The sequence below is a fragment of the Typopeltis vanoorti genome, chromosome 3 (assembly GCF_054136105.1).
Source record: "Typopeltis vanoorti isolate ZY-2024b chromosome 3, IOZ_Tvanoo_1.0, whole genome shotgun sequence".
In the NCBI taxonomy this organism is placed as follows: Eukaryota; Metazoa; Arthropoda; class Arachnida; order Uropygi; family Thelyphonidae; genus Typopeltis; species Typopeltis vanoorti.
The window spans coordinates 34142830-34156344 of NC_143551.1; the positions used below are offsets into that span (position 1 = coordinate 34142830).

The 13515-nt window shown below is 34.7% G+C and overlaps 1 protein-coding gene across 2 annotated transcripts in view; it reads right to left on the reverse strand.

Moving 5' to 3' along the window:
* Window positions 1-8158: 8158 nt before the first annotated feature.
* ebo (exportin ellipsoid body open) overlaps window positions 8159-13515 on the reverse strand; it is a 292683-nt gene continuing 287326 nt past the window's right edge. For both annotated transcript variants that reach the window (XM_090415530.1, XM_090415531.1), the window contains one exon: window positions 8159-9067. In XM_090415530.1, the coding sequence (XP_090271656.1) occupies window positions 8966-9067 (102 nt within the window). In that variant the 3' untranslated portion in view covers window positions 8159-8965. The remainder of the gene's footprint in view (window positions 9068-13515) is intronic.

Below are 13515 nucleotides of genomic sequence, written 5' to 3' on the forward strand. Positions count from 1 at the left end.
TGAGAATGGATCTAAAGCTGGTGATTTGGATTAGAGGGTGGCTGATGGATAGATATGAAAGAGTGGTTTATGGAGGAGCTAAGTCAAGGAGAAGGCAGGTGACTACTCAAACAGCAGTGTATTTTTAGTATGCTTACGCGCCTTATTTCTGTGAGATATGAAACTTTATTATTGGTGCGTGTGCGTGGTGAACTATTTTTTGTAAACCTTTATTTTGTTAAAATAACATTTATTATAGATACAAGGCTGAATTATGACGAGTGGCACTGTTGAAAATATGAAAAGAATTTTATTTTTTCAATTATCGTTACACGAAACAAATGCACTGCGATCTAACGCCTATATTCGTTTGTACTTGTCATTGCTATTGATAGGAAACTTTTATTATTGGTGTTTGTTCGTAGATTGTAACTGAAAATAAATAAACCATGTATTACTGAAATAGAGAGCCAAAGGCTTATTTTTTTTATCATACATATCCTCTAGGAGATGTGCTTTATGTTTATAGAAAATACTAAAGAAAGTCATCTGTAGCTTGTTCCACCTTTGTAACGAGTTACCCAAAGTTGCACTACTTATGTTTGTGTCTGCCGAAACTTTTAGTTTCTATATTTTCTGCACGAAACTCTTGAAATAATATTGAATTCAATATTTATCATACATATCCTCTAGGAGATGTGCTTTACATTTATGGAAAATACTAAGGAAAGCCATCTGTAGCTTGTTCCACCTTTGCAACGAGTTGCCCAAAGTTGCACGGCTTATGCTTGTTTCCCTCGAAACCTTTAGTTTCTCTATATATTTTCGACACGAAACTCTTGTAGTTTCTATATTCGGCTATGAAATAATGTTGGATTCAATATTCATTTCATTTGTACCATCAAGTATTATATTTGTAGTGTTTGTTCTTTTTTTTTTTTTTGCATTTTAGCACATACTAGTAATGAATGTATCTCTCAGATATACCTCGTCCTAAGCTGCAAAATTACGACCTCGACCTCCCGAGTGTTAAAATTTTCACCGGCCACCACTGACACTGATAACTATCCTATACCAGTGGCGTGCACTACTATGCACTCTATCTTTATTTCCTCTACTACTATCTATTACTATATCTTTATTTCCTCTACTACTATCTGCTGAATCTCAGCCTATCTTACTCCACAGGCCAATGATGAGAAATGATGAGATACGTTGAACTCACAAATTATTATTACTACCCTATACCAGTGGCGTAGCTAACGGGGGGTGCGGAGAAGACGGGCGGCACTTTCAACCTTTTTGAACTTTTGCAGTTAATTCTAAAATACAGTCTCGAGAACAGTTCCAAATAAATATTGTAATACTATTGCGAATTTTCCTCAATTATTGTAAGTGTCGCTAGTTGTGAGAGGAGTTTTTCTAAATAAATTTGATTAAGAATTACCTACATTACTATGAAATAAACTTCGCCAATGTCATCGACGATTTTGCTAACAGAAAACCAAGAGAATAACATTTTAGAATGTTGAAATTAAAGTCTTACTTCAAAAATAAACAGTGTTTTAATTTATTTCCCTATACGTCGTTTTGACTTTTTGTAGTATTTTTGGTGTGAATCGAGAGGGGTGGCAAACTCAGGTACCACCCCGGACGGAAACTGCTCTAGCTACACCACTGCCCTATACACAAACTATGTGATATTAGCACCCTCAAAAACAGGGCCTTGACAATTTGCTCCAATAAGTTGGCTCTGAAAATAAATTTGAAATAAGCAAAGCATTTAAAAAAATGGCTCTAACAAGAAAACAATCCATAGAATCATTGACAAAATACAACAAAAATAATAAGGCCATAGCCATCCTTTATATTATCATCAGAAACCCCCAGGAAGTCAAGGGCTCATCGAAGGGGGCTGCAGATCACACACGCCAGATATCTTGCCTTCTCTTAAACTCATTCACACTAGTTGCACTCACTACTTGAACAGGCAAAATGATCCACTCACCCACTGCTGTGTAAGAGAAAAATCTAGCTAACCACACACAAACTTCCACAGATGCTCTTTTCTCTCATATATAATGAAATATTTTATCAATTTATAACCTGTAACATCCTTTCATTAGTTTACTAACCTCTATATTATCCTTTTCCTGTTTACCATGATTCACAGTCCAAATACTCTCAATCTATCCTCATAATCTACAATCCTGATATAATCTTTGTTCCTCTTCTTTCCACAACTTTTATCCCCTCTGATTCTAAGAGACCAAATTTGTGCACAGTAGTACACATGCAGTCATACCAGGGATTAGTAAAGAGGCAAAACTATTTCCTTATCTTCATAATCATCTTCTGTATTTGCAATGCGACTTGAAATTCAGTTTCCTATCCACCATAAGTCGAAGATTCCAAGCCGCATCAATTTCTTGTAACATAATACCGCCAATATACTGTTGGAAATATCACTCTAACGATCCCTTCCTTCCCCACCCAGATGTATACCAGATTAGCTGCATCTGTAACTTACCCTATGTATGTGAAACATATTGTAAAAAAAACGGAAAGAACAAAAAGCATATCAAGTATATTATGAAAAAGCAGGCCTTTTAGATCATGCACTTGAAACATGCCATCAGATTGAACTGGAAAGGTACCCAGTTTTTACATCCAACCAAAGCATAGTACAAACATAAATTCAAGGAAGTCTTGAATAATGGCACCTTTGAAATGCTTATCACCCAACCAAATCTGAACAAAAAGGGCAGCCTAAAAAGTCCTAAGAATTTGGATGGATCACCTATGTTCCACATATCAGAAAAAGAATAACAACCCCCATAACAAATACCAGAAGAAAAGAAATTTAATTGGGTAACAACACTAACTCTCAGATAACAAATAGAAATTTAAAGTAACAAGTGTGCATGAAACTAGTAACTACTGATGTAGTTTTACCAATGTAATTATGGTTTTGTATTATTTTTTCCTACCAGAGTTTGGTCTATGATTAAAGCAGTTATTCTCAGTCTAAGTACCATTTGTGTAAGACTTCAGGTCTCCAAATAAGCAGGGCAGTGGTCTCACACTGGGCAATGACATTCATCTCCCATCTAAAGACAATCACAAACATCCATGCCCACAACAGGATTCGAATTCACAGCTTGGTTGGAGAGCAGGTATGCTAACCACTTGGCCAACCAGGCTGGCAATGTGGTATACAGGTAACCCTTATATAATACGGTACTTATACAACACAGTTTCGACATAATGCAGTCTACACATTGTAGTAACCCTTTATCGTTTCGTATATTTTTCACTGCATGACTTAAAAATCAAATTTTATCTTCGTTAAATTGGCATCTGTTCGTATTTGTGCATGTAGTTATAAGTAGCGAATTTATATTAGGGGAAATATCAGGGATGTAGTAGGGCCAGGGCTTCGCCCTAGGACTTTTTTAAAACTATCAAAATTTTTAAATTCATTATAAAAATTATAAGAATAATAATAAAAACTTATAATGCATTTCCAGCTTTCGGTCAAAAAAATAGCAGCTTGCCGCTCGTCATTTTCCTTTCAGAAAACAAGGCAGTCTTTCCGCCATGTGGCCGTTCGCATATCGCAATAATAATAATGCCACACTTCATGCTCTGGATTTTTGTTTCCAAGGTAGAGACACTCCTGGGAAATACCCTTTAGCACTCATGTACATCAATTGTTTACAATATAAAATGTTTATTGCTGAAAATTGTCTTTGTTTTCTGCCAGGAAAGCACATTAAAACTCATTAGTGTGTTAATCAAGCTGAGCACTTAATTTTCGCGAGTTACATCTTTTATGTAAAAATTTATTTTTATAGTAATAGCCATTTAAAGGGCTTTTGCAATATTGTTGAAAATAAAATTAGTGATGGGGAAATAGATTTAAATGTGGAGGAACTGGTACAGCTAACAGATGAACTAAATGACAGGGAAAGGTCTGCCAAATATTCTGATTGTGATGAATCTGTTAAAGAATTCAGTTTAAAGAAATCTGCAGAAGGATTGGACTTGGCATCAAGTTATTTTTACGGATAATGATCCCTGAATGAAGAGCTCAGGAAAATTCACAAGACAATGGATATGTGTTTAGCTCCATATTATGAACTTAATAAAAAATTGAAGCATAGTGGTAAGTGAGGTCTTATTACTGACTTCTTCATAACTAAACCAGCCGAAGTATGCAATGAGAATTATACAAATGTCCAAGAGATTTCAAGTGATGACAACGTCTGGCCAATCGTAAATAAAGAACATCTAGAAAATGTTATTTTTAAAGACAGTGATGACAATTAAAATATGCACTTTATTTTATTTTGCCTAAAACATTTATGCATTATGTGCAATGAAGTTTACGTACAATTTATAACTTTTATAAGCTTATACTATGTATTTGTTTCATAGTTTTTTTTTTTTTTTTAAACTTACATGAATTACCTGAATTAAATAAAAAATATTTTTGTTGGATATATCATTGTTTATATAATTAAAAAAAAAAAACGATTTCGGAACATAACTACTTTTTCTATGTGATCAGAGTCTCGCATAACACGATTTATATAATGCAGCATTTCTATGGAACCTAACATCTACATTACACGAGGGTTACATGTACTTGGATTTTTTAAAGCTTTTCATAGACTGGCACATGACAAGCTAGTAGCTAAACTGAAACAGATGGGATTAGATAACAGACTAGTAAGTTGGATAGGTGATTCTGTTTTGGACAGGTATCAGCAGGCTGTATATGGAGAAGTGGTATCCCAAAAGAAGTTCACTAGTAGACTGCCACAGGGATCTGTTTTGAGAGCATTATTGTTTAACTTGTATGTTAATGATGCTGAGACTGGCTTAACTAGAGATGTGCAGCTGTTCACTGATCATGTAAAGTTGGGAAAGACTATGAGAAGTAGAGCAGATGTTGTGGCCTTGCAGGAGGATCTGAATAGACTATGCAAGTCCTACTTAGCCCTATCCACCCCTGCCATATACTGCAAAATCTCACTTGTACAGCTTCTGGTTCAAGTTAGTAAGGGAATCATATAGCACACAATGTGTGCTATATGATTCCCTTACTAACTTGAACCAGAAGAGATACAGTGGAAACATTCATCTACTCTTCAAACTTCGAAGACCATCTTCCCTCAATTGGCTTGATATGCATGACTCACAGGCTAGTTATCATTTTGGTAACCTGTTGATGGATAAAGATCTGTCAAAAGGCTACCAAGATGATAACTCCAACCCTTTTTTTTAACTCAGATGAGCATATCTACAAACAGTAGTCCAGATGTTATATTAAAGATGCTAAGAAATTATATTCTTGTTTAATCCTTTATTCAAGTGTATACAAACAAAGTTTGTGCACGAAGTATCTTCACAACTGGGCTACTCATAGAGGTTAATGACACATTGTGCATAGTATCCATAGTAAATAGTACAGATGTGATCTTATCAAAGCCTCATGAAACTTATACTATATTTACTCGAATATAACTTGCACACACAAAAAAAAAAAGTTTAAACGTTCACATTGGGGCGACAGTAACTCGCTCACCACGGTAAACAACACACCCTCCCCAAAAGCCACTACACTGCAGATGCGAGAAAAACAAATAGTTTTATTGTATCACTGAAAAAGGTACAGAGACATTTGCAGTCAGTGTAATATAGTTCTCAACAAATAGTGCAATTAGAGACAACTAGGATAAAAATGGCACTAACTCCCCCCCCCCCACACACACAGGAACTATGCTGTATAGACTTGAGCAAAACCATACGTTGCAATCGGCAAACACAGGATCTAACTAAAAGCTAATGTCCAATTTTTCAGTTACATGAAATAGATGTTTGTTTGATTGCATTTGAAATGTTCAATGTCATTAAGACAGATCACAAAGGCTAACTTCAAATAAAATTTTACAGCGAATTGAAGCGCCATTAATGTGTGTGTGAGTCTGCTAGCCAGCTCGATGCAGAAGCGGGCATGAAAACAAGAAGCAATAAAATTCAACCTAAGGGTTGAAAGTTTGTATGAGTTGAGCCCACTGCCACAACGTGGAAGTCTTACACAAATGGTAATGAGAAGTTCCATTGGAACGATAAACAGGTGAACCACCACCCCATCGTGAACATGTTAAAACTAAGAAATATATAGTGAATGTTGTTATGGCAGTTTCAGATATAATGGAATTCAGCTGAAGAGAATTAGCATTTCAACTCAACTGTTGGCTTCCGCCTTTGTCTTTGGGTCGAGCGATAATACCACGCCAATTATATGCACATCTTCATAGCTGCTCAATCTCTATTGGCTACCATTGCTGTCTGTTTTGCGCTCTGCTTTCACTTCTCATTAGTCATTCGTGAAGGATTGTGCATTATGTATCTCAAGTCTTGTAATTTACTAGTAATTTTCGCTTGAAATAATGGGAAAGATGACACTATTTGGGTAAATGATCTGACAATGCACACAAGGAAACCGCTCTCGAAGAAAGAAGTAGAAATAGCGAATATGAGATTCTTGGTAAGTGATGCCCATTTTCAGTTTTTCCTGAAAAACTTTAGTTTCCGAAAATCCCTGCATATATCTCGCACCATGATTTTTTAGCTTTAATTTTGGGGAAACAACTGAGTTATATGCAAGTAAATACAGTAATAATGGGGAAGTTACTGGTGCATGTAGTATGTGGCATTCCTTGATGAGTCCTCAACTCCCTGCTCTTAATAATTATGTAGTATTATTATAAAGTATTATTAAGCACACCCTCTGTCCAAAAAAGAAACTGAACTTTTGATAGAAAATAAACACAGGCCAATTATAATTATTCAAATCATTCATTTCAATCAATATGCTCTCCCTCAGCTTCGACACAGCGTTTGTGTAATTTGTTAAATGAGTTTTTTGTATCGGTTTTTGGGATACTGTTGAGGGTCGTGGTTACTGCTGCTCGAGTGTTTTCATTGGTGTCATATCGCTTTCCTTTCATCGGCAAATGAAGTCGGGGGAAGAGAAAGAAGTCACAGGGTGCTAAATCAGGTGAATACAGCGAGTGATCCAACACACAAACTTGGTTTTTGCTCAAAAACTGTCTCACAATGTTCAAACGATGAGATAGTGCATTATCGTACAAAAGTGACCAGCTGCCTGCATCACGATATTCATGCCATACGTGACAAATTCTTGCTATCAATTGCTTCAAAACTTCAAGATAAAACTCGCCATTGACTGTTTGGCCAGGTGGAATGAATTCTTTGTGGATAATGCCCTTGGAATCGTAGAAAAAAATAGCATTGTCTTTACTTTTGACTTCTCCAAGCGACTTTTTTCCGGATGCCACTCTTTTGGTGGTCTCCACTCAGCACTTTGTTTCGGGTTCATACTCAAAACACCATGTTTCATCACCAGTAATGAGGTCCTTGCAGTGTTCAATTCGATACATTTTTTAGTCATCGGTCAACTTGTGGGGACCAAATTGCGAATTTAATTTATAAAGGCCCAAACTCTCGGTCAAAATGTTGTGCACAGTTGATTTTGAAATCCCCAATTCATCTTCAATCAATCTCACAGACAATTTCGGGTTTTCTTTGATGAAATTGCGCACTTTTTGGATGTTAACTTCACTCAGTCCGGCTTTTCGTCGTCCTCAAGAGTCTCATGACCACTTTGAAATAGCTTAAACTACTCGTGAACTTGAGCACGGGATAAGCATTCATCACCATATGCTTTTTGAAGCATTTGATGCATTTCAGTAAAACTGTTTACCAAGTTTAACACAAAAGTCAATCGCAGCTCTGTTTGAAACTCATTTGACTGTTCGTCAAAACACATTGTCACTCTTGGCACTATAACTTGGCTTCTAATGAAACAAATGTTATAAACAGTTGACAAAAAACTAATGAAGGTTGCTACTTTCAACAACAAAAAGATACAAGTGGCACCACTAGTTCTTTTATTTTCTAAAAGTTCGGTTTCTTTTTGGACAGAGGGTGTATATTTACATCCCTTGAGGATTAGACAGATAATCAAGACAGCTCTTTGTTAAAATACTTAACAGTGTAATTAAGTAGCATAAAGATAATTATTTTAGTGTCATATGTAGATCATAAACCACTTTCTCTCTCGCACCAAATCAAAAATTTATAATTTACAAGAAAAAATTTTTAATTAAACACGAATTACATCAAATAAATCCATATACAAAATTTGTTTACAGCATAAACTACTTTCCAAACCATACAAGAGTAGATAAATGATCATCACCATGGATGTTATTTGGCATGTACATAATGTAATTTTTCAATGATAGAATATACAACAGAATTTGCTTACAATAGGAACAATCGTGACTTTTAATTTATTTGCAAGTCCTGCTCGCAACAATGACACATCTTCCACAGTTCCTTTCAGATGATACTCAATGCTTAAAAAATATGACTGGCAATGCCAATTTATGAAAGCTAAATGAAAACCAGTGCGACTCCTGTATAAAATGCACTATCATTAAATAATGATCTGCAAAATGTAATGATCCTAAACCACTGATGCACAGAATGTCTTGAACACCTCGAAAGATTAGGAATATTTACACCTCTTTATCTTATTACAATGTTTTGTTTATGAATAGCATTAAATAAAAATGAAAGCAGTCTTATTCTCATGTTCATCCAGATTTTCAGTGTTCTTCTGAAGTGTGATATTTACATTTTTGTACGAGGGACAAAAAAAGCTGAATGCAATGGTCCCCTAGGGAAAAAAACATGTGATCCCTCTCCCACTTGCAAAACAGATTACTGTTCTACCCTCCTTCTCAAACATTTCCAGCGGAATGAATAAGTTTTAAAAGTAATTAAGAAAACAAGCAATGTAGCATGTTTTCGACCCGCATTAATACTATCACTAAGTTGACTCGCTTCTGCAAACTCCAACCTTAAAATGAGAAATGGCTGCATATTAGAACCTAACAGATCCTGCAGGAAGGAAACTGTTGCACAGCTGGTAATATCGTAGGTCATTTACAAATCGATGAAGATTCTGAGTGAAGGAAGGCAGATCCTAACAAACAGAAAAATCAATGTATTATTCAAAAATAAATATTACAAATTATAATTTTTTTATGCAACTTATAATAAAATAATTAAAAATTAATGGGATATTTGCATAATGCTATTACAAAGGAATTAGTGTTGCACATTTTATTTTGAAATTTTTTTTGGATAATGATGTTTATGCTAATCTCAATTAACAAACAAAGTTTAGTTATAATTAATTTCATAGTTGAAAATTCTAAGGTAATTAAAGTCAATTACCTTTAATTAAACATACAATGCACAGTAGCATAATTGAACATGCATGGCAATCTCTATATATGAATATACAAACAAAAGGTTGTAAACTTGTAACACATCTAAAAATCCTGCTGTAGAGAATAAATAGAACTTTTTTAAGCCACTTCAGGTCTCCAATAAGTGGCATGGTGGTCTCACACTGGATGATACAATTCATCTCCCACCTAAGGATATTCATAAATATCCATGCTGTTAGCAGAAGTCAATCCTGTTGGTTAAACAGAAGTCACTATCCACTCAGTCAACAAGGCTGATATATTTTAAAAGAGAATAAACAATAGAAAACAAATTGTTTATTATTTTAACGGTATAATAGAACACAGAAACTAAGTAAATAATTAATTTATTAACTTGATGCTGATATTATAACCAGCATCTTCAGAGCACAAAAACACTGTTTGTCACAATACGCGAGACTAAAACAACATGGTGTACTTAAACAAAATTGTAGCAGCAACACAAAGACTAGAGTCCTGATTTTTGGTGCCCTCTGTCTGAAAAAAAAAAAAAAAATTATAAAAAATTTATATTTATAAAAGAAAAAGTAAATAATTATAAATTAATTATTTACTTAGTTTCTGTGTTCTATTATACCGTTAAAATAATAAACAACATGTTCGACGAACACACAAGTCTGTCCACACGTGATAGAAAACAAAGTCTGTAGACTTCTGCGGTTTTTTTATACGTCAAGAATAAATAGAAGTTAAAGAGGCAGTGAAGGAAAAGAAGCAAGAATATCAAAAGTTCCCAGCAAATAAGTCAGTTTATTTGCTTACAGCATACATAGACAAATGTAAGAAAGCTAAACCCTGAGTAAAATTAGCTAAACAAAAGTCATTGGAAGATTTTGATAAGAACATAGAAAATAAATATCAAGAAGGTGGCAAGATATTCTGGAGGTTGTTGAAGTTCAGAAATGGAGGAAAGAGTGCTGTGAAAGGAATTAGAAATGATAAAGGTGATATGAAAACTGGAGAAAAAGATATCCTTGATGTATGGAGTAATTACTTCGAAAAATTGCTAAAAATGAAACAATTAGTGACAGCACACTGGTAAAAAAAAAACACAATCACAACAGGCATGCAATCAGGAATACTAGCAGAAAAAGCCATCAAAAGCCTGAAATGTAGAAAGGCAGCTGGAGTAGACGATATTCAACCAGAAATGCTCACGTATGGAAGTATAAAAGTATTACAGTGGCTGCACTGCATAGTTCAGAAGGCCTGGACAGAGGGATGAATTCCAGCTGATTGGAGTAGAGCTCTCATAGTACCCATATATAAAAAAGGAAATAAAACTGAATGTGAGAATTACAGAGGTATTTCCCTACCGAGTGTTCCTGGCAAGATCTATGCAAGTATACTTGAGAAACGGTTGAGAAGAATTGTGGAGAACAAGCTGGATTCAGGCAAAATAGAGGCTGTCAGGATGAGATTTTCACTTTATGACAGATAGTTGAGAAATCATGGGAATATAAAGATCTGTATTTAAGTTTGTAGATCTTGAAAAGGCATATGACAAGGTGCCAAGAGAGAAGCTATTCAATATGCTACAGTTATATGGTATCAATGGGGCATTATATCAAGCAATACTTAGTCTTTATTTGAGTTGTAAGTCAGCAGTTAGAACTGAACAAAGTACAGGAAGGTGGTTTAATGTTAAATCTGGTGTCAGACAAGGATGTACATTATCCCCACTGTTTTCATTATCTATATGGATCACATTATAAAGGAAAGTGGTATTAAACCTGATATCAAAATTGGAGATGTTAATTTCAGCTCTCTACTTGATGTTATACTTCTAAATAAATCCACCTGAAGCCTGCAAGATTCCCTGACTAAATTGAATAACTGTTGTAATAGATATGGTATGAAGGTCAGCAATAAAAAGACAAATACAATGAAAAGTAAGCAGAATCATTGAAAATGTCAGCAGCGTTGTGAACGGAGAACCTGTGGAACAAGTAAAACATTTCAGCTACTTGGCACTATTTTTAGTGAAGATGGATATAAATCTGGAAATAGGCAACAAAATCAACAAAGCTGGTATGGTAGGAAGTGAACTGAATAAATTTATATGGAATAAGAGAGAAATTTTAACACTAAATTAGCTGTATACAAGACAGTGTTAAAATTAGTTTTAACACTGTCTTGTAAACAGCTAGAGATTGCAGATATGCGAGTCCTGAGAAAGATTAGGGATATGAACAGATGGCAATATCATATTAAAAATGAGGATATTAATAAAGAACTTGAACATTGTTAACATCTAGGAATGTGTTAGCAGAGCTAATCCTCAGGTAGTATGGACACTTAAACAGAATGGGAAAGGAAAGATTAGCAACAGAAGTGTTCTCTGCCAGGTTGGCAGGAAAAAGACCCAGAGGAAGACCAAAATATAGGTGGATTGATATAGTAAAAAGTGCCTTAGAAGACAGAAATATAAGATCTGATAATGTTAGAGTTTTGACAGGTAACAGATTGATTTGGAGGAAAAATTGTAGATAGGAAGTTAGTAATGATCTAAGTTTCATATAGTACTATCATATCACGTACCCCCCCCCCCCCCCCCCCAAAGTACATGTCAGGAATTTGATGAAGATGATGAGAATAAATGGAACGACCACAAACTTTTCTTAAAAAATTTCAATTATTATATCTCACGCTTTACCTTTTTTGGTTTGCTTCAAAAATAAGACAATAAAGATGCCAAATGTTGAGTCATACTTGATCTAGTTAATCATATTGCTTTTTTATTCCCTCTCCAATAAGTTGAAAGGTTCTATAACATGTGATTATTATATTTCTGCTGTGCAGGCATGCAAATCAGTTCACATGAACCTTGAACTAACTGATACAACTGTTATATCAGAAGTAACATCATACTTTACATATCTTACAAATGCCTGGTTTCATTAACAGTGAATGAGATGGCTTCAGTAGTCTTAATGCTGTGGATACTTTGTGCTTAGCAAAGTGAATGCAATTCTGTCAGTTATATTCCACTTGAAGTTAATGAAGCCTGTTGTTTTATGATATACCATACCTGCAAAATCTGATGCAGGACAGATGGAACATTTGTGAAATTTATTATTTTTTTTTTGACAGTATGCAACAGTATGGCATATTTGTCAATTTTTTTTTTTTACACATTTACTTAATATGCGATATGGTTAGTTATTTAATGAAATCTGCATTTTCACTATTAAGACATTTGCCATACCTAGATTCTACACATAGAATTTTAAATTATTTTCATGTCAACATGTTCAAGCCAGACTGTCTTGCACAAGTTTTTAGCACTACAATAAAGATTTTATTTTGTTTGTGACTATGCAGTAATGCGTTCATTCCAGTTCTCCAATTAACCTAAACATTAATTACTCTCATTTTTCACTAAATACAGTATATATTTACTGTGTGCCCTTTTCAGTACTACAATAAAACTTTGTTTTACTTGTATCTTATGCAGTATGATGTCTGTAGGGAAAGATATCTTTTTACTACTATACAGGGTATTTTCATTCTAGTACAAACTACCAATATAAACAGGATGTTTCAAAAGGGTGTATAAAACTTTGCAGGAGAACAGAGATGTACAAAATCTGAGTGAATGTAATAATGTAGTGAAACAAATAACACTAGATGGCAATACGTCACACCATTTGAAATGGACTTTTTATGTCCATTTTCAAATGGTGCAGAACAAGCACATTATGTGTTTTGGTTTGAGAAAACCAATCTGCAACACAAGTTCACAGGAATTTCTGCACACAATACAGCAAAGCACCTCCTAGTAGGTGAACGCTCTACATGTGACAAGAATTTTGTGGAAACAGGTTGTTTTGTGCATCATCCAAGGTCAATGGGAAGGCTACATTCTACCAATGCTGTCGTGGAAGAAGTTCAGGAAAATCAACCAGATGGGCGTCTGGTCAAATTGGAATTCCACACGTGACCATGTGGAGTGTTTTACGATGGTGTTTACATTTGAAGTCCTACAAATTTAGCCTCGTACAACATTTAAAGAAAGACAATAAGAAAATATGGCAGGATTTCTTTATGGAAATTATCAGAAGAATAGAACAAAATGAGGACTTTTTTTTTGGAAACGATTGCTGTGATGAGTGCACTTTTCATGTAAGTGGGCAAG